Source organism: Pseudovirgaria hyperparasitica (assembly GCF_010093815.1).
Source record: "Pseudovirgaria hyperparasitica strain CBS 121739 unplaced genomic scaffold EJ05scaffold_1, whole genome shotgun sequence".
In the NCBI taxonomy this organism is placed as follows: Eukaryota; Fungi; Ascomycota; class Dothideomycetes; order Acrospermales; family Acrospermaceae; genus Pseudovirgaria; species Pseudovirgaria hyperparasitica.
Genome location: NW_022985549.1, coordinates 3,303,766 through 3,324,083, shown reverse-complemented (window position 1 = coordinate 3,324,083; position 20,318 = coordinate 3,303,766). Strand labels below are relative to the sequence as shown.

Below are 20,318 nucleotides of genomic sequence, written 5' to 3'. Positions count from 1 at the left end.
CTGAGTTGAAAGACTTCACAATTCGTTCGGAAAGCGATGCTCTGCATTCCACGCCATGTAGGATAAAGGCCACGTGATTGTGAAGTCATTTTGTACTATTCGCGTGCTCGATATGAGACGCTCCGGAACGTCGTTTTCTTTTTAAAGGCTCTACCGACATATAAAGCGCCGACGATTGACCATTCGAGAAAGTGGACCAGGAGGAAACTCATGCAATGCACACACAACAAACAATCCCCTTAAACCTCCGCAATTTCTCTCAGACGTCGAATCGTTGATCGCGTAGCAGCAGCGGCTGCGGTCCTGAATGTAGGATGTGGTGTCAGTTCAAGTCCAGGTTTCTAGAGTAGTCTCGCGGTGGCAATCTCCCCTCGAGGGGACTTACGATACGTTCCAGGCTCCTCCTGCGATTGTCTTGCCGCACGCCTTGCAGTTCCAAATACCGACGGAGTGTCGTTTGACTGTGGTCTTTCCGCAGAATGTGCAGGTGTATCGTGCGTGTTGCGATATTTCCATCTTCTTGACTTGCTTACGGAGCGAAGCACCATATCTTGACACCATAATTAGTCAAATTCACCAAGCATATTGGATTACGATTTCCCAGGTCTCATGCTCGAACTTGGAAGGTCAACGTCGAGGATGGGGTCGCAATTCGACATACCTAGTGCCGTACTTGCCAGTAACACCGACCTCTGTGATACTTGTTAGAATTGAGTGTGACTATAGAGAGATCAGAGTATACTCTTTGTGCGTTTTGTCATGGTGCCGTAGGTTGCGTTGGGTTCTCGACGAAGTCTACGGGTTGGATATTGGACGGATGAGCTTGTGGTGTTTTCGAATTCGTTTGAGGTGTGGTGCGTTTGTGGGCTTGGCGGTCGGCGAAACCTCGGTCGCTCAATCCACAGCGTGGCGTCTGTACATTAGGCTTCCAACTAACTACGCTAGGCACAGAGTTGAGTAATGCTGAACAGTCTCGTGTTGTACCAAACAGCGGTGGCCAGTTATTACATCTCATATAATTAAGTTCCAATACCCATCACAATCTTAGATATCCTACATTTCGTATCTAGCCTCTGATGCGCTCCCATTCCATGTATGGCGATGCACAAGCCTTAAGTGCGGGGGTCAACTGCCTCGGCCGCCGGTTGAACTTCCCTGCTTCCAGTACATTACGCACGTCAAGATAATTACATAGAGGGGAGATCCCCATCAATGTCGTTTCGTCCTAATTTCCAGTTTGCTTCTTTTTGAGCGATAGTTTATCATTCTAGTCATACGGCTCACTTGACAGCAACAGTAACAGGTATGCACTGCTAAAGCGGCTACCGAGCTTCGACACCTCCCTATCTCCCAGTCCATTGATTTCCTACGCACATCACGACTCTTACCATGGTCGTGGACAATCGGCCATATGAACTGGTCCTCTATGGCGCAAGTGGGTACACTGGCAAACTCTGCGCTGAACACATCACGATGCACCTTCCCACCAACCTAAACTGGGCTGTCGCTGGCCGCAGCGCCGACAAACTCCAGGGAGTGGTCAAGAAGCTGGAAGAGCTCAACCGTGACCGAAACCCACCATGTTTGTCTACTTTAAGCACCAATCAGTCTAGCTGAGCTTATTTTTTTTGAAGCGATCGAGGTCACGGCTCATCAGAAAGATGATCTCCATGCACTTGTGCGCAAAACACGTCTCGTGGTCACAACAGTCGGACCTTACTCAAAAATGGGAGAACCAATGGTCGAAGCTTGTGCCAGTAACGGAACTCATTATCTGGATTGGTATGTGATTCTAACTGCATTCTTTGAAAGACTGTTCCTAATTGATACTGTGTAGCACTGGGGAGTCGCCGTGGTTTCGGCAGATGATTCAGCGATACCACCGTTTAGCACAGAGTACTGGAGCAATCGTAAGTCGCGCTCGAACATATCACTCTCATGGCATTATTGACATGTAATAGATCATTCCGCAGTGCGGCATTGAGTCTGTTCCCGCAGACCTGCTCACTTACATTGTCTGCAATCAGATCCGTAGCAGGTTTTCATCGTCAACCCGCAATGTAACTCACGTCTTATACAACGCCAAAGCAAGCGCTTCTGGCGGCACTCTGAGCTCAATTCTTGCGGTCTTCGAAACCTTTTCTATCAGCTACTTGATCAAGAGCATGCACCCATTCGCCCTGTGTCCAACTTCACCGTCGTCATCGAATCGGAATGCGCCTCTCCATGCCCAGCAATCGTTGTACGAAAAACTCCTAGGTGTAGCCAATATCCCTGGTATGGGAATTATGACAGACTCGCCAGGTGCAAGCGTGGATACCGCCGTAGTGAATCGCTCATGGGGCTTGCTGTCGTCCCTCTCTCCTCCATCCACCTCTTATGGTCCGAATTTCTTTTTCAAGGAATGGATGAGGAGTACTGGACTCATCAACGCAGCAATATTTCACTACGCCTTTATGGCAGCTCCGCTCTTTCTCATAATGCCGCCGATCCGCTGGCTGCTGCGAAAGTTTGTCTTTCTGTCACCTGGCGATGGCCCAGATCTCGATCAAGCAGGGCGACGAGAGTTCATAGAATACAGGACTATTGGAGAGGCGGACCCAGACGCCTCGAAGAAGACTTCGGCAAGGTTATATTACGAAGGCAGCATGTATGCGTTCACTGGTATCTTGCTTGCTGAAGCAGCTATGGTATTGGCACGACCCGAAGAGAAGAGTGGCCAACCATGTGAGGCGAGAAGGCTTGGTGGAGGTTTGCTGACGACCGCTTGCTTAGGCGAAGAGTTCGTTGACAGACTGAAGGCTGCTCATGGCGTCGTACTCGAGGTGCAGTGAAGTACATGCTGGAAAGATCGAACGAATGCGTTAAAATGCATTGGATCATGCTTCTCTTGTAGATTGGGTATCACTATATGCTAAATATGAATAGGAAAACAGTAGCTACGGTTGCCAACAACCGTACGTCCCAGTCCTGTTTTATGCGATTTCCCTCACCTTCTCGACCCCCCGCCTGCCCTATACCTACCGTCTCCACTGCCATCCCCGAGGACTTGTTTCCCCCATCTACCAACGCGCCGGTAGGCATAACAACAATCTGACTCTCATCAACAATCAACACGTCCTGCCCCTCCTCATTCATCGTCATCACTACCGTATGTGTTGACACTCCTGTGCCTACAACCCCCGTAATCGTCTCCGTGGCGCCTAACCCAGGCAAGCAATTTGTTGCAATCGACACTATCATTGTTACAGAGATCAAGGTAAACACCACGCTACCATCGATCAGACCAGCTGTTTGCGATGGAAGTGGGTCGTATTGTGTCAGAGTCAAAGAGTGACGGATCGTTGGGTTTGACGATGGAAGTGTCGTCCGAGAAGTGAAGGTCCCAGAGATAATGGTCACTTCGGTGATGATAACGCTGTCGTACGCGTAGCTGTTGGAACTCAAGACCGGCAGAGTGTATGCATTGACCGCGATCGTCAGCGGAATACTCTCCGGCGACGATTTTGGGGCCACCAGAACTACTGTACTGGAGCCTGGCGCTGGCAGCTTCAGTGTTGCGCCCGTGGGATGTGCGGAGTCTGGTGGTATTGTGAGGAATCCAGGCGTCGCATCTTGTGACTGCACCGGATAGTGTTGTCCTTCGATCGGCACTCCAGTAACATCCACCATGCCTGGCAACGTCGGCTTTGCAACGGGCACGGGCGCCACCATCATCGTCACCCCGACTTCCGCATCCGTGACGACACTCTGTGTGAACAACGCCCCAGCGCCCCAATATCCACCGTTCCAGCCTATAGCACACACCTGGAGAGCCGCGTCATCCGGGAACTCGTCTTTCAAGAATTCAGATTCAGGTTGTTTGGAAGCCGGCATGCACGTATACACCGCGCCCAGCACAGTCCCATTTCCAGGTGGCAACTCTGCATCGACCATAGGTGATTGGTAGGGCGGATGCGAGCGCAGCGTGACCGTCGGGGTGGCCCAACTGTCCCCATCGATTCCGATCGGACTGGTGATGGTCGTGCAAAGGCTCTTCCCGGGAGACCTGGTCGTGGCGAATGTGCCGTACCAGGAATACTCACTGCCATACGAGAAATGACTCGTAGGATACGCGAGTGTCGTTACTGTAGGCGTAGCATGCGCGTCGTCCCAGAGCGTGATGGCATTGGGGCAGATAAGCGTGCCGTGTGCATTTGTGTACAGCGTGTCTGCGGTAACAAGCTCGGATGAATAGGAGATTCCTGACGGGTCGAGGTAGACGGTATAGGTTGTGTAGTAGGGCGTATAGACGATCAAGGAGGCGTCCACACGGGTCCAGGTGTAGCCTTGGAAGGCGGGCTCGAAGACGGTGCAGTTTTCGTTGCAGCCGGGGAGTCTTGTTGGCCGAGAAGACGTGGATTCGTTGTGCCAGCCGCGTGGTGGTAGAATATGTGATGGTCGTGCTGGATGGTTTATGTTAGCTTGTTTATATAGAGTTGAGGTTGATGGCAGGTCGCTACATACGAGTGGGTATGATTACATTTGGGTTTACGTTTGCGAATGCAAATGCGGCTGCCGCAGCCACGATCCGCACTACCGCTATCACTTGCATGTTAAAGTAGGTACACAGTGATCACAGGACCCCTAGAAACAACAAGCGTACGAAGTCTATGCGAGGTAGGACTACTGGAGAGGATATAAAGAGTTCGCCGCCCGACCATGGTCCAACAACTACATCCCTTTCCCCCCAATGGCAATAACATGAGATTGTGATGAGCTGAATCACCCGATCATTCAGGCGAGCGCACTCGGTTCATTGGCCATGGCAAGAAAAAGAAACACCCTTTGAAAACACTGGTACTGCAAGGGCCTTGGAAATTATGGTCGAGGCGCGAAGGATGACCTTTGTTGTAGGGTCATGTCTCAAAAGGCAAGGTGCTTCGGATCTACAAATTATAGAGAGTCAAGAAGGCCCTTCATTGGTGATCTGCCAGGCAATCGAACTAAGCTTATTGAATGGGCTGTACGTGATAAGTAGCGTGTGCGGCTGAACATCCAGTGGAGACGAATGGGGCGAATGCCGAATAATCCTGGCCACCTGCAAGTATTGCTGTTGGCTTATATCAATGTTATGAGGAAACACGCTTCACATGCTGCTTTGCCTGAAAGATTATTGAGGGCTGTAGCATAGTGTGAGGGTTTCTCAAGCGTCCAGTGTACGTTAATGTTCTAAACAAAGATTTACTAAGTAATCGTGTAGTCAATAATTTAATCTCCGGCATCCTCCGACTACTCTTTTATCCGCCTGTTATTCTAAACACTACTTATATGCGTATTTGACTGGTTTTAACCTCGCAGGCTTAATACCAACACTCATGCACGTGTTTTTAACTGGTTTTGACGATTTTAAACCTCGTGGGCAACGGATATACATGTGCTTTAAGCTTATTCTATATTACTTAGTAAGGTGGCTTAGATGTATGGTATAATACACATAATATAAATGGACGCTTGAGAAACCCTCTAGTATGCAATGAAATAAGTGTCGTCTAGCTTATGTAGCTTCGTAGGATTTCTTCGATCCAGCTCGTTACCATACTACACGAATTTGCGTATTGGATATCTATTGCACTATTTCCGGGGTATTGCTTTCTCGGACAACTAGTAGGATCTAGAGTATCGAAGTGTGAAGAGATGTTATCTTTGCAAGGTCGTAATTCCTAAACATTGAATTTAGGTCTACAGTTTTTACTACTCAATAAGACTCTGAAATTGAGAGAGGTGTATGACTCTTCCTGACCAAAATCTATGTTCGAGCTTAATTTAGTGGCATTGTGACGTTGAAAATGGCATGATATCAGATAGATTAACTATCTATACTTCGATGTTGACATCGATATCGAAAATACCGATACATATAGGGTGTATATGTTTCTTCACATATGTAGCAAACTGTGTGGTCTTTTCCAGCTACTTCTGTTCTGTTATATATTTCGATCACTTGCATGTCCTGAGGTATGTACTCATCCAGTAGCTCACATCTCTCGATTCTTCTGACACGTTATATTATCACATCATGGAGGACACTAGTAGATCTTGCCAATCTGACGAGCCAATAGATAATTATATTGCAAGTAGGGAGTTCCAACGAAATTTCACGAATAAGAGAATGCTATATTGCTATGTATAGCACAATCTCAAAGCGTGCCTCAAAATGGTAATCTAGTGGCAATTCTTCATGTTGCAACGATCCCCTCCTCCCTCTTAAGAGCAATACCCTCCATCGGGATATCTGGCTTCGCCTCATCAGCTTTCTTCGCCTTTGGTTTCTCATATGCGGCATTCCAGAACCTCTCAGGTACACCCCTAGCCCTATCTCCTCTCCCGCCCACGAAAGCCTCCAAAGCTGCACTCCACGCGAAACTCCCTCCGACAAGACGCTTGATCCGTCTATATGCATTCTTGTCACGGTATGCAAGACCGGTGACAGGATCACGATAGCGAGCAATCTGTGCGGTAACGGCACACATAATAGTAGGTGGGTAGAAGTTTTTGTCAACACGCTTGGTGAGGTAACGACTTGGTTTTGCCTGAGGGGCAAGAAGGATTTTGTAGATATGTTCTTTTTGAGACGGCATCAGGGTTTCGTAATGGCTGAGCATGATGAGATTACGAGTTGCGCGGCGGATGACAGGAGGTAGAGTGGTAGGTGTGTGGACATGAATTGGCGGAATAACGACTGCGGAAGGGAGGACTGTTGTCCCAGGGGGCTGTATAGATGTTGTTGGGTCCTGTGACTGTTGCGTATTCCGAATTGGTTGACTAGCGGGAGGAGGTGGTTGGGCAGCTGCTGAAAAAGCTGGGTCGGGTACTGAGTTGTTCTGATTGTGTAAAGAAGCCCAATCAAGTATGCCATCTAGGAAACCATTATTTGCTCCGGGTGGAGCAAACATGATGGTTGTCGGCATCGGTATAGTGGGTTCGTCAGTGGTTGTCGATAGTGGTTCTGTGTTGGACATTTCGGTGTCTAGCACCGGGGGCGTTTCTGCCTTCCTCGAGCAACTTTCATCGGTTTCTAGCAAAGAATTATTCGGCTGTTCTATGACCTGTTCTGAACTTGATGGGCGAGCCAGCTTTGGCTCTGGTGCAGTCTCTGTATGATGTCGAGTCTGAGCCTGAGATGTTTCAGATTCTCTCGTTTCTTTCACTTCTGATGTTTGTTGAGGTACACAGATTTCTTCTGTAACTTGAACCGTTGCTTGTACGGATGTAGAAATCCCTGGAGTGTCTCCATCAACCTGTATAGACTGAGTGTCGGCTATTTGAGAGGGGGTAGATTGAGAGTATTGTACTCCATCTGCTCTATGAGTTCTCAATAGAAGCTGTCTATCCACTTGTTCAGTCGAGTGTGGTGGTAAGAGTGGTACATCAGGCAGTATCACGACTTTGGACGCCTCCTTCGCTTCCACCTTTTGCACAGAGAGCGATTCTCCTGTACCGTCGAGCTCTTGAACCAGCCTGGCTTTCTTACCAGTGGCGACAAGCTTATCATCTTGCCATATGGCTGGCCCGCTCCAATATCGGATGTACGGGCCATCAATTTTGCGATTTCTTAAGGCATCAAGTCGAGCTTGCTGTTCCGCGGCTCTTCTATTCTCGGACTCCTCCCATCGATTGAGACTCTTACTGTTCTCCTTTTCGATCCTCGCCGCCATACGCAGCTTCTCTTCCTGTGATAGAGGCTTAAAAGCTTCTTTGCGCCTATTGGCTGCCTGCATAAGTTCAACCACTCGCTCGCGGGTTTTCTCTTTTAGTATTAGACGCGCATGAGTATCTTTCTTGTTTTTCATTGTCTGCTTCCTCGATGAAGCTCGGACAGGCCCCTCATCCGGTGTTGGTAGCCACGAGTCGCGTTCAGACTTCTTTTTCGGTCGAGGGGCATGCATGAAGACTTTCGGAGCAGCATTCAGTTTGGCCTTCTTTCGTGCCGCATCTGCAAAAGGATTCGCGATCTGTTTCCGCTTCTTCGTTTTCTCCGTCCGTTCTTGTCTCTTCAGTTCTTTCTCCCCAGCTTCGTCGTCTTCTTGATCGTCCTCATCATTGTCATCCGAAGACGATTCTAACGATACGTCATCAGGTGCTTCAGCCTCCGCCCCACCAAATTCCATATCGTCGGCAGTTTCTTGCCAACTTTCATCGCCATATATAACACGTGTCTCGTCATCCTCTGCTTCAGCCAAAGCGAGCAAGTTGGACATGCGATTACCGGCGTTCGAACGGCGTGCACGCAGTAATACCATCGCTGGTTCCGCCGCATCCTCAGTCTCAGATCCATCAGACTCATCATGAGACAAGGTCTGGCACTCTTCGTCTTGCTCCTGCGTACTCATCGCGGTGGTTGGTAAAAGCAGGTGTTAAGAGGGTTGTGAAACTAGTACTAGGTATACTTATGCCATTAACACAACGATTGCTCGGAGCTTAGCCGCAGGCGATAAGTGTTTACCGACAGACTGGAAGGCGCATACGACGAAAGGATAGATGAAGAACGGCCTTGAAGCATAGACGATAGGAGTTATACGCCACCGCTGCCCATGCGGAGGTGAGTTTGTTCGCCGCAATCGTAAGGCAGAAACCTTCATGCCTGACTAATATCGAGGGTTTCTCAAGTGTCCTAGTGTTCTAAACGTTCAAAACAAAGACTTACTGAGTAATCATGTAGTCAATTGTTTAGCCGAAGTAATATCCGGTACCCTTCTATCCGCCTCTTATTCTTCTCTCTCACTCTCTCCCTCTCTCCCTCTCTTCCCCCTCCTCCCTCTCTCTATTATACGTGTTTTTACCTAATTTTGACCTTATAGGCTTTAAAACAACACTGATCACACGTGTTGTTGATTGATTTTAACTGGTTTTGACTGATTTTGACTGATTTTGACCTCGCAGGCTTCAAAACAACACTTATTACACGTGTTTTTGACTGATTTTGACTGATTTTAGCCTCGCAGGCTTCAAAACAACACTTATTACACGTGTTTTTGATTGATTTTGACTGATTTTGACCTCGCAGGCTTCAAAACAACACTAATTACACGTGTTTTTGACTATTCTTAACCTTATGGGCTACGGATATACACGTGCTTTAAGTTTATTCTATATTACTTAGTAAGACGGCTTAGATATATGGTATAATAACCGACTCGTATAGTACATATAATACAGCTGGACGCTTGAGAAACCCTCCTAATATCAGGCAGAATTCACATTTACAGCCTACGATAAGACAGACCAATGAGAAGATGTCTATAAGGGGTGAAGACTGAGCTTAAGTCTCACTACACAGCTGTGCACGACCAAAGTCGTCGACAAATAATTTGGCTTCATTCGTGGAAGCAAATCCGTATCCGAAAATTTGTCTTTAAGGACTTATTCGTTACTGACATACCTTGACGGGGCTAATGCACGACATTGAGATCATAAAAACAAGTGAACACTTACACGGCGCATGACACTCGTCATCGATATCGACGTGATGTTCGTCATATTCAATATAACAATCACGAAAATTTCAGCGAACTCGCGCTATGTATACAGGCCACGACTCACTCCCTAGCTGTCATTTGCTCCTAGTATCACTCCAATAACATCATTACCTTAACAGACTCTAACCAACTTAGTACACCAAGGTCTCTCGTATTCCCGCATGCGCACCCCTAAATACCCATTTCAAAGTCTTGATTTGTGGTCTTGAGCAAGCGAGCCATGCCATGACGAGGCTACCATTTGAGGTCATGAGCGGGCTAGGATTCGCATGTATAGTCCATATGGTCTGGTGCCTGAACATACGGGTATCGAGTATTCAAGGTTGATTCAATTTTACCGTTTCTTTACGGAGAGATTGTGGACGGTAGGCAAGATGGAAAGCAGAAAGGGCTCCATAACTCTGCAGAATGGGGAGAGTTTTAGGCTAGCGTAGCAAGAATGAATAGGTGGTTAGATCTTGCAACGAGTAGGCAGATGAGTATTTGTTTAAAATGACCTTACTCTTGTACGGCGCTGGCGCAAGCTGTGTAGTTCGCGTGTCTGAGGTTCTTCCGGAGTAGAGAGCAGCCTCGAATCAGCGTCGCGTGAACCGTCTAACTCTGTGATTGAAACAATAAAGATATTGACGTCGCAGTCGTAGTCTCTTGCGCGTGATCTGTCACACTCTCGAGTAATGGTGCACGCTTGAGGGACGCGTACTGGAGAAGTCCTGTTCGTTGGTTGCCAGTATAGAATATGCGATTACCCCATCCATTGAACTCGTACAGAGGCAATACATTTCTATATTACAAATCTGCAAAGCTTACAAACCGATGCTCAACCTCCCTGGTCCGACCATGCATGTTATAAGCGAAAGAGGAGGAAGAACAAGTGCTCGCATCAGTAATTATGGCACCAGCGTCTATTCGGCCTTTGGCTGGTCGTACAAAAAGCACATCCCAGATAGTCCGAAACGCCTTCAAGGTTCATGAAGATCAAGCATCATAGAATGTTCGATCCAATAATGACCTTGCATTGTTCTCACTCGTCTACAATTGTTCAACATAAAAGCCCGTGGACATACATAGGAATAGGCCTCGGCAGGATGTACACAATCAATGCGTCCGTTTATGATAAAGCATGAACATGAGCACGGAGAACGTCGGACCAGTAGGCTGGGACGAGATGTCATCGGTGACAACGCGGTGATGGCGACTGATAATACTCTGTTAAAGCCATCTGATGATGTTACTGTAGTAGCGCGCAGCTAGAAATTCTGTCGAACGATCATTATATCGTATGATTACCAATATGACGTGTCACTGGTCCGTTTTTCTACAGATCCCATCGTACCTCACCAGGTCCGTGTAATAGGGCTTGGTTGTAGAGGACACGAGGAATGGTATACCGAATGCACAATTTTTTCCCCTATGGGCATTTATAACGAGCATCATCAGAATAGTGATCTACTCGGTGGTATGGGGAAAGAGGGATCAAGTAGGCTTTATAAAAGCCGGGGTATCAACAACGGTTGGCTTCAAGGAGGCTAGATTCAGTGCTAGGGCGGTAACAGAGCGTGTTTCCAAGTTCGTTTCTGACCGGACCAGTGGCGGGTGATGTTAGCTTGTTTCAGGTATCTTTTGCTGCAAGGCCAAAGGTGGAGGCGCAGTGTGCAGTAGTCAGTGAGCAAGGCGACGCCATGCTGTAGGTGATATGTACCATAATATGATAATACCATATTCTTTATGGTTCTGGCCCTCAGAACAGGCCAGGTCATAGAATGTCGAAGCCCGCAGACCTGGAACTTTGGATGTTATTAATTGTGTTGAACGAACGTGCTTGTCTGGCTGCGAAACGTACATGCTTCCAGTTTGCCCTTCAAGAGCCAACCCTCAAGCGAACGAGGTGCGACAGCGGTCCACTTAATTACCTGCGTTCATCTTCCTGAATGTGAATAATCTTCACCTTCTGGCCTTCTCTCATTTCCTCGACCCTCGAAACTGGCTGCAGCGTCGTCTTATTTTTAGGGGCCGCGAGCACACGTGACCTCCATTACGCAGCACTCCATCCTACCTAGAAGTGTGAAACAAGCTCTCACCACAACCTTTTCCGACACCTCCGTCCTCCTTATCCTCCATCCTTCGCACACACCACTTCCGCCTCTTTGACCTTGCGCTTCCATCTCTGTTCCTGTCCGGTTCAGTCTTCTACACACTTCCTAATCACATTTTTGTAATCCCTCGTCTGCTTCTCCAGGCCGCAATCTGGCCTGTTTATTGGCTCCCGTCCCTACACCACGTCCTGCTCTCCCTAAAGATCTCGATCCTCATCCTCGTGCGTTACGACTTTACTCTCCAGTGCGCCGACAATAACTATCGGACAATTGAATCTCGAGCTAAAAGGCAGCTTGATCCTCAGTACTCTTCTGTCTCCACAAGATTTTTATCGCTCGAGACTACGCTTCATGAATGGAACTCCCTTTGAAGAAGACTTCTTGAGACAAACCTGATCTCCAATTTTGTTCTTGTCATCTCAGCATAGACTAAAACGGGTCCTGCATCATTACAAACAGCCTTGTCCGGTGCTAACACTTCAACACTCTCTTGAAGACTTCATCGTCTACCATTCACCCAACGTGGACTCGGCACGAATCGTCGCTCTTTCGAAACACTTCCACGACTGGGAAAGCCAGCGTCGGTCCGCGACCACTCATACAGAGACCATCACCCCATACAATCAAGAAGATCTGATAATTCGTAATGGCTCCAACGTCGCGTTCTGAGCAACCCATCAACCTCAACTATATTCCCCAGCTTGGCTCCCAACCTCGCTCAGGGACCTCGACTGGTAGCACGTCACCCACAGACCCTTCTATTGGGAGTTCCACTCGGTTTCAAATGAGTAGCGGGAGCAACACTAGCCTTGGCAGCACAGCTCCTAGCATGAGATTAGGGGCTGGCTCCCCATCTCATGAATATGGTAGTCGCTTGTTCTCCAAACGGTAAGTCTCTATATTCATTCCTTCTAGTCGCTTCTGCTGACTAGCTGCGAGTGCTCGTGAGATCCAAGCGCAAGAAGGTTTAGGCCCACAGATATGGGGTCCTCCAACCAGTGGACATTCTACTCCTCTACGTGAGACGATTCCAGAATCTCCAAACACCGACAGCTTCCCAGACTTCAATGCCACATCAATCTCAGATGGCCATGTGCCACAACCGGCTCGTCAGCGTACTCGTGCGGGAACTCTGCCATCTCGATTTTCGCCTGGCGGAAACATCCCCGGGCTCTCAGCCTACCCTACACTCCCCCCTAAGACTTCTCGTCCGACACCCTCTACGAGTCCATTTCAGCAGGGGCCAGGGACTCCCACCGAGACCTCAGTTTTCCTCCAGAATCTAGCTCCCAACACGAAAGATGTGAATGCATACTTGGCCAGACTGAGATCAGGTTCCATGCCTCAAAGGCCCAATCTCATGACAAACAATCCGAGTCCATTTGGGTCCGCGCTAGGTCTCAATATGTATACAAGTGCACGCAATCGTTCAAGCACTCTGCACAGCATTCAGTCCTCGAACGCACCAACGTCTCCAGCCCAATCTCACTTCTCCAGAGATTCGATGGTCGACAACGACGTGAAGACATTAGATTATCTCGGCCTTGCCGAAACCCCACAGCAACTTAGGCCTACTCTAGCGCCTTCTGATATTGAGATGCTTCTAGAGCAGCAACGTTCAGCTAGTGCTAATCTTCAAAATAGCCGTTTTCGATCATATTCTGTCAACGCGAAGGAGAAGTACGCAGACGACGAGCTCGAGGAGATGGAATATGGCGGTTACAGCGGACAAATGACTCCAGCTGCCGAGGCAATGGCCTTAAATGAGGCAGTCAGACAGCACAACCTCGAAGTGCAAGCGTTTGCCAATTTTGCCAGCCAAAACCGACCTCGTGCTAGGACTGCTGGCATTTTAGACACTCCGACTCGCCTTATGCGCAATTACTTGCCAACTTCCTCGAGGCTCGAAAACAGCATGAATGCTGGTGATTTTTCCGAAGACGTGGAATATACCGGTCTTGCTGAAGCTGTGCATGGTATGCAACTGGGTGGGAAGCCTGAGCTTGTTGGTGACGAAACCAACCTGGAAGGTCCCACTAGAGCACTTTGGCTCGGAAACATCCCTTCATCTACCACCGTATCATCTCTGAATGTCATCTTCAGCAATTATGGTTCCATCGAATCCACAAGGGTTCTTACGCACAAGAATTGTGGGTTCGTCAACTTCGAGAACCTTGAGAGTGCTATTCGAGCGAAGCAACAGCTCAATGGGAAAGAGATATTCCCTGGCGCTGGTCCTGTCCGGATTGGCTATGCCAAGGTTCAGAGTGCATCTGTCACACCTGGCAACAACGGTGTATACCCATCTCCATCTCCTGATCCACAGGCTCAAGGGCAAGCTGATAATGTTACCTCTAATAATGGCAATATCACTGTCCAAGGCCAGGTTGACCGAATCAATTTAGACGCAACAGCCGCTCCGCTAACGACTCCTAAGCTTCCCGATATTCGAGACGATATTATCGACATAGTGAAGGACCTTGGAGCGAACGACGAGGAACAGACACGAATCGCCGTTGCAGTCGATACAGCTATCCAGAATGATGAGCAGATCAAGGAAATCTCTCCCGGTACAGAACCAAATCATAACCGTATTCACGATGCTCCCCGACTCCGCGAAATACGCAAGCGAATCGACAATCAGTCCTGCTCTCAGCCCGAAATCGAAGAGGTGGCCATGAATATGCTGCCTGAAATTGCCGAGCTGTCCTCCGATTACTTGGGCAACACAGTGGTCCAGAAGCTATTTGAGTATTGCTCTGAGAGCACGAAAGAAGCTATGTTGCGCGAGATCGCACCACACCTAGCTGAAATCGGAATTCACAAAAATGGCACTTGGGCGGCGCAAAAGATCATTGACGTCGCCCGAACTCCTGAGCTTATGAAAATGGTCGTCGACAGTCTTCGGAATTACGGCGTGACGCTTTTTCTGGATCAGTTTGGAAACTACGTCATGCAGGGCTGCCTGAGATACTCGTTCCCTCTCAACCAATTCATCTTTGATGTTATGCTCAGTCGTTTGTGGGAGCTTGCTCAAGGTCGTTTCGGCGCAAGAGCAATGCGCGCTTGCCTTGAAAGTCACTATGCCACTAAAGATCAGCAGAGGATGATCGCCGCTGCTATCGCGCTGCACAGTGTACAATTGGCTACCAATGCTAATGGTGCTCTGTTATTGACCTGGTTTCTTGATACCTGTACTTTCCCACGACGACGGACAGTCCTCGCGCCTCGACTGGTTCCACACCTCGTACATCTTTGCACTCACAAGGTCGCATATCTGACTGTTCTGAAGATTATCAACCAACGAAATGAGCCTGAAGCCCGTGATACCATCTTGAAAGCATTATTCTTCTCACAAAACGATCAAGTCTTGGAGGACATTCTTAGCGACCAAGCATGTGGCGCCACTTTGATCTTCAAGGTACTGACAACACCATTTTTTGACGAGAAGATCCGACCGGATGTAGTACAGAATGTTCGTACTGTTCTCATTCGCATCAAAGCACAACCTGCACAAGGCTACAAGCGTTTGATGGACGAGGTGAACCTATCTACTCGAGGTACGCGCGATCATTCTGCAGCCAGGGGCGCTGAGGGCTCGCGACCCGGCTCAAGACAGGCAGAACATGTCCAAGCACCTGGTGGGAACGACGCCAACCGCCAGTTCTTTCCGGGAATGGCACAGATGTCCTATGATACCAATGTTGGCCTCCAGCGTACTGGCAGCATGGACTCCAATGGCGTCGACCAGTTCCAGATGAATGGGAATCCAATGTTTGCTCAAAATGCAATGCAATCAACCCCCCAGCAACTACAATATCAGCAGGCTATGCTAGCTGCTCGAGGTGGATTCCCACATATGAACGGCTTCGGTGCTACTGCTCCCACTATGGGCAATTTTCGAGTCAATAACGGCTTCGGAGCACCAGGCATGCCAGCATCGATGGTTCAGCCCAATGGAGGTTTCTCTCAGGCAGGATACAACCCAATGATGAACCCAATGTATCAACAGTATCAAAATCCATATATACAACAGCAACCCCAGCAACCTATAGCCACTGGGCGTAGGGGACGTGTAAGTTGGCTCCTCTCATGATTCAAAAGTTGTGAACTAATACGATCCAGCGCTAAAAGCAACTCAGCTCAGCGTTCTCGTGAGCCATACCGTAGCATAGCTCTCACAGGAGCGCAGACTTCTTCCATCTGTTCATTGGCAGTAAACGATAACCACAGATCGAACTTATCACTTGAGCGAGCGTATTTCGATCTCGTATGTTTCCCAAGCAGATTTCGATTTGCATATGGTCCTTGAGACGAGACCGAATATAACGACTGTCACGGCGGGAAATATTGCTCTCCGACACTGGCTGTCGTGATTGCAATCTGCAACACACTTGATTTCTTTACTTCCTGCATACATGTTGAGTAGCCTTGAAGGATATCCTTGATGTTCCCGTCACTCGCTTGAGAATGTTTCTTGTGGTCGATACATTTCACTCACTTTTGCATTATTGTCACTCAAATACGGTGGCTCGGTGTTTCGGGGGAGTTCGAGCTCTTTATGGCCTGTTGTATTGCTTGTATTTGTGTCCGTGTATTCTTCTGATCTCGAACCTGTGGTGCTGGTGCAGGTGGCTGGTCTTGGAAGGCCTACATATGACTTATACTGTACACGAGGGTCTGTCGCCGCTGTTTTCGAAAGTTCCTGTGAAAAGACTGAGGGGGTGGGCATAGTGCATGTCTTACTTGTGCCCAGATAGAGCAGAATGCAAATTAAGCAAGCTAAAGAAAAACATGCGACCTTAGACTGTGCATTTCGTCTGGTTCTTATGTATCATGTTGCAAACTTATACTCTCGGCAAGACACGGATACGCTGATCAATGACCTCTAGGCCAGTCATTCGCTTTTACTATTGCATACTCGATCTTCCGTCATTCCCTCAACCTGCGCCACAAAGCCGCTCAATTCCGACGCACTCAATTTTCCAATACTTTCCTCTCTGCTCAGGGGTGACGTACGTGTAGCATATATGAGTCTTCAAGACGCCTCCATTAGCGCTTGATGCTAGAATGCGAGACATGTTCGAAATAGTTTTCGTAAGATTCTGAAGTTGGTGTTCATCAGAGGAATTAGTGCGACAGTGGGGACGAGACGTTGCCAACACAGGTATGACTCCTACGTGTTCATTGCATTCCTTCCCATGCTGAGATATGTGTGGGAGTGATTTTCCTGGTCCTTTTCAGAGTGTAAAGAAGTAAAAAACTGGGAAAGGATGTGAGGTTGTGGGTGGGACGTGATACAGCACTTGACTGCTTGGGAACCCAGGAAGTGCTAGATTGTAGATAAAATGAATTTTCTACTTGTGGTTATCAGTGTATACTACCTTTTTACTATTACATTGGTTTCTCTGGCTAATTCTATTTCCCTGTCAAATTCGACTAAATGATAGGTTACGCGTCTCTAGGTTGGAAATGAGTCTAGAGTACATCACAGAAGAAGATTGGGTTGAGCTGAAAAGATACGTACTTGCAATCAAAACTATGGTTTATCTGGCTTGTGTTCTGTATTGTTCTCTGGCAGTGTCCTGCTTCCAAGATAGAGTCAGCTTCCCCCCCTGTGCACAATCAATACTGTAGTGTTGATCTGAGTCGCAAGATGTCAGTCATAGTCTATGTATCCCCCATGTCAGTTACACTGAGGTTGCTATATATCAGCTCACAGAGTACAATTTTGAAGCTGTAAGGTGAGGCTAGAAACGTGGCCAAGACCCGACAGATACCCAATCAGGGGGCGTTGTAGACTGTATCGATGACAATCCCTAGTACCCTGTTCCATCTCCTTACCCTTTGTAGCTTTTTGGGAGGCTCCACATTATACAAAAAACGTTTTCCCTTTCCCTAAACACTCTTCTATTAGTCAACAGATGGCAAAATAGAACCTACGTGGCCTCCTTTGATGTCATTGCGAGTTGCAAGAAAACAATGCTCTTTAGGTTTCCCTTCCTCACTTCACCCGCGACACTCATACACCGTAGATTGTGCGAAGACCTGATTCCCGAAGCATTTTTGTTTCTTCGATTGATGATTTGGCAGATGTTTTCCCACAATACCTAAAATCTACACTCATACCCTATGCTACTCCGTGATCTTCATCCGACAGTCACCATAATTTTCCCACGATGGCGTTTTGTTCTATGTATATTATGGCTAGTTTGCAGTATACGCGGGCTAGGCAGTATACACTGTGTTTCGATTAGCTAGTGAATATTGTATACCTTCTCCTGGCCTAGACTGTCGACCAGGTTCCATGTACTAAACAATGGAAGGGGTCTTTCGCTCTAAACGCATGGGCTTGCGAAACACACAATACTCTGACCAATGCTGGTCATCTATCTCGTAGCCAACAGGCCGTATTTCAGTTGCCCTGACGGGCAGAGACAAGTGAATGCAATGCAATAGACGATGAGCGGAGTCTGGTCGTTGAGGTGTGTTGGTTCATGGTACGGTACGTAGGGGTCAGTGATGCGAGTCTCCATGCACATATGACACGCGAAGTATAATGACTGGCTCAAAGCAGTTGTCAGAACACTGTACTACGCAATAATATTTTTAATCTTTGCGTTCTCAAACCCTGTTCCAGCTGGTACGTCAACGGTCCTGATATGGTATAGTCTATCCAAAAACGCAGGTATGAACGTGCCGGGCCCATGGGCATTTCCACAAGATACAGCCTGTTCAGCAGCAATCTCATATAGTAAGATTCCGGTAACAGCAGCCAGGAGCTTGTCGGATCTATGCACAGCAAGGACAGACGCGATAGTCGTACCAAGCGTGCATCCACTCCCAGTGATACTACCCAAGAGCTCATGCCCGTTAGAGATCGCATACGTCCGACGGCCATCACTGATCACATCGACTTTTCCAGTCATTAGAACTATGTTCCGTTCTCTCGTAGCAAGCTGTTGAACGAGCCTCGCCTTCTCCTCGAGACTTAGCGTGCTTGCACCACTATCCACACCTCGCTGCTGTGCACCAGCCATTCCTGCCACAGTCTTGATCTCTCCCTCGTTTCCTTTTATGACGTCGAAATACCCTCCTGCCATCAGTGTCTTGACCGCGTCACGGCGCTGCTGCGTTGCACCGGCGCCAACAGGATCGAAAAGAGTGGGCCCACCGACAGCGTTGTATGCGCGGAGGGCTTGCAGATAGTTGGATAGACCGTCAGAAGTCACGGTTCCCATGTTTACGACGAGCGACCCACCTAGTTTTGCTAAATCCGCGGCCTCGGCGCCATTGTTGGACATGATAGGGCTTGCGCCAATGGCGAGGGCAACATTGGCGGCGAAGTTCTGGACGACCAAATTGGTCATGTTGTGACATAGTGGTGATTGAGTAACCAGGGCTTGGATGATTCTAGGACCTTCTATCTTGACGACGTTGGTTATGAGAGCATTGGATGCTTGTATGGTTGCGAAGAGAGGTTGTGTTGCGATTAGGCTCCTCAGGGTTCGTGCCGCTCCTGTAGGGTCGCTTGAGGCCATTATGGCACTGACTACAGCGACTCCATCCAGGGAATTAAGCCTTGATTGCGATTGGTACAGGACTCGCTGTATATTGGACGCATTAATGCCTCCGATGCAAACTGTAGCAACATTGTCGCTGATAGCGGCAATTTCAGTCAAAATGTCTCGAACTCCAGCAGGTCCGATGATTGACTTTGTATCCTCTTTCCTTTAATATCCCTTAGTAAACTTCTCTGCATGGATGAGGTCACTCACGTTGGCGTAGCATATACTGTTCCTATGCCTAAGTAGTCTGCTCCATCTTCGACGGCTTTGACGGCTTCTTGGACCGAATTAGCAGTCACGCCGATGATGGCGGCTTTTCCTAAGAGTCTACGCGCCGTTGGCAGGTCTTGAAATAGTCAGAATGCATACAGAAAGAAACAGCTAGATTATGCACACCAATATCGTCTTGTCCGATGTGGACGCCTTCGGCGCCCATAGCAAGGGCAACGTCGAGGCGATCATTAATCAACAATGGAATGGAGGCAGCCTTTGTGACCTGGTGCAGCTTCTTGGCTGTCCGTATCAGCTCTGCAGTACCTGAAGTCTTGTCGCGATATTGAACGACGGTGACGCCTACGAGACCCGATCAGAATTGCGGCTAAGACGAGGAGGGGCTTCCGACTTGCCTCCCTCCACGGCAGCCTGGACGACAGATGTCAAATCCCGATCACCAAGAATTCCTTGGGTTGAGTCAGTGACCAAGTACAAAGAATAGTCGACCTTCATGGCAAATGCTGTATTGAGATGATGCAGAGAAGAAAGAGCGAAACAAGGCGTCTTTGTGCTGGTGGGTCACGGGCGCAAATTAGACCATTGGACTGACATCACAAACGTGGCCACGACGATACTATGTATCTAGTAGTCCATTCAAGAGGCATATGCTGTATGAGCAGTCTTGATGAAAAGCAGCGCATTCCGAGAAGTCGACCAGTACGAATCGCCATTAAAGTCGAACCTACTCTCCTTACTATGTGCAAGCAGAACCACCCAGCGGTGTAAGGTAGCCGCAGACTCAGTCCCTAGAAGATACGTGTGCTGATGGTAACAGCAAACAAGCGAGAAAACATGCAGCGATACCCGGAGTTTACGCAACTGCATGCGCGAACAGCAAGCATCAACGGGCGGCAAATGATGATGGC

General features: G+C 48.3%; 7 protein-coding genes across 7 annotated transcripts; 3 read left to right on the top strand and 4 right to left on the bottom strand.

Annotated features, from left to right (window-relative positions):
* Window positions 1–219: 219 nt before the first annotated feature.
* Window positions 220–808, bottom strand: EJ05DRAFT_472461 (Zn-binding ribosomal protein). Its single transcript, XM_033743188.1, has 2 exons — window positions 743–808; window positions 220–692 (listed from the first exon to the last, which is right to left on the bottom strand). Exon 2 carries the CDS (start codon window positions 559–561, stop codon window positions 382–384), a length of 180 nt encoding a protein of 59 aa, XP_033606017.1. The 5' UTR covers window positions 562–692; window positions 743–808; the 3' UTR covers window positions 220–381.
* A 394-nt stretch (window positions 809–1,202) lies between these two features.
* On the top strand, window positions 1,203–2,871 carry EJ05DRAFT_43126 (uncharacterized protein). Its single transcript, XM_033741560.1, has 4 exons — window positions 1,203–1,582; window positions 1,635–1,782; window positions 1,838–1,910; window positions 1,962–2,871. The coding sequence occupies exons 1-4, from the start codon at window positions 1,390–1,392 to the stop codon at window positions 2,832–2,834; spliced, it is 1,287 nt and encodes a 428-aa protein (XP_033606016.1). The 5' UTR covers window positions 1,203–1,389; the 3' UTR covers window positions 2,835–2,871.
* Window positions 2,872–2,894: 23 nt separating this feature from the next.
* EJ05DRAFT_472458 (uncharacterized protein) lies at window positions 2,895–4,955 on the bottom strand. Its single transcript, XM_033743187.1, has 2 exons — window positions 4,507–4,955; window positions 2,895–4,445 (listed from the first exon to the last, which is right to left on the bottom strand). Exons 1-2 carry the CDS (start codon window positions 4,592–4,594, stop codon window positions 2,908–2,910), a joined length of 1,626 nt encoding a protein of 541 aa, XP_033606015.1. The 5' UTR covers window positions 4,595–4,955; the 3' UTR covers window positions 2,895–2,907.
* Window positions 4,956–5,767: 812 nt separating this feature from the next.
* On the top strand, window positions 5,768–6,117 carry EJ05DRAFT_43084 (uncharacterized protein). Its single transcript, XM_033741554.1, has one exon. The coding sequence runs from the start codon at window positions 5,834–5,836 to the stop codon at window positions 6,014–6,016; it is 183 nt and encodes a 60-aa protein (XP_033606014.1). The 5' UTR covers window positions 5,768–5,833; the 3' UTR covers window positions 6,017–6,117.
* On the bottom strand, window positions 5,939–8,620 carry EJ05DRAFT_507137 (YL1-domain-containing protein). Its single transcript, XM_033747886.1, has one exon. It carries the CDS (start codon window positions 8,370–8,372, stop codon window positions 6,219–6,221), a length of 2,154 nt encoding a protein of 717 aa, XP_033606013.1. The 5' UTR covers window positions 8,373–8,620; the 3' UTR covers window positions 5,939–6,218.
* Window positions 8,621–11,969: 3,349 nt separating this feature from the next.
* EJ05DRAFT_43006 (RNA binding protein) lies at window positions 11,970–15,905 on the top strand. The gene is made up of 3 exons (XM_033741543.1): window positions 11,970–12,499; window positions 12,551–15,686; window positions 15,737–15,905. Exons 1-3 carry the CDS (start codon window positions 12,258–12,260, stop codon window positions 15,740–15,742), a joined length of 3,384 nt encoding a protein of 1,127 aa, XP_033606012.1. The 5' UTR covers window positions 11,970–12,257; the 3' UTR covers window positions 15,743–15,905.
* Window positions 15,906–18,197: 2,292 nt separating this feature from the next.
* EJ05DRAFT_447946 (Hydroxyethylthiazole kinase) lies at window positions 18,198–20,003 on the bottom strand. Its single transcript, XM_033742290.1, has 4 exons — window positions 19,806–20,003; window positions 19,576–19,752; window positions 19,390–19,525; window positions 18,198–19,342 (listed from the first exon to the last, which is right to left on the bottom strand). Exons 1-4 carry the CDS (start codon window positions 19,903–19,905, stop codon window positions 18,205–18,207), a joined length of 1,551 nt encoding a protein of 516 aa, XP_033606011.1. The 5' UTR covers window positions 19,906–20,003; the 3' UTR covers window positions 18,198–18,204.
* Between the last annotated feature and the right edge of the window lie 315 nt (window positions 20,004–20,318).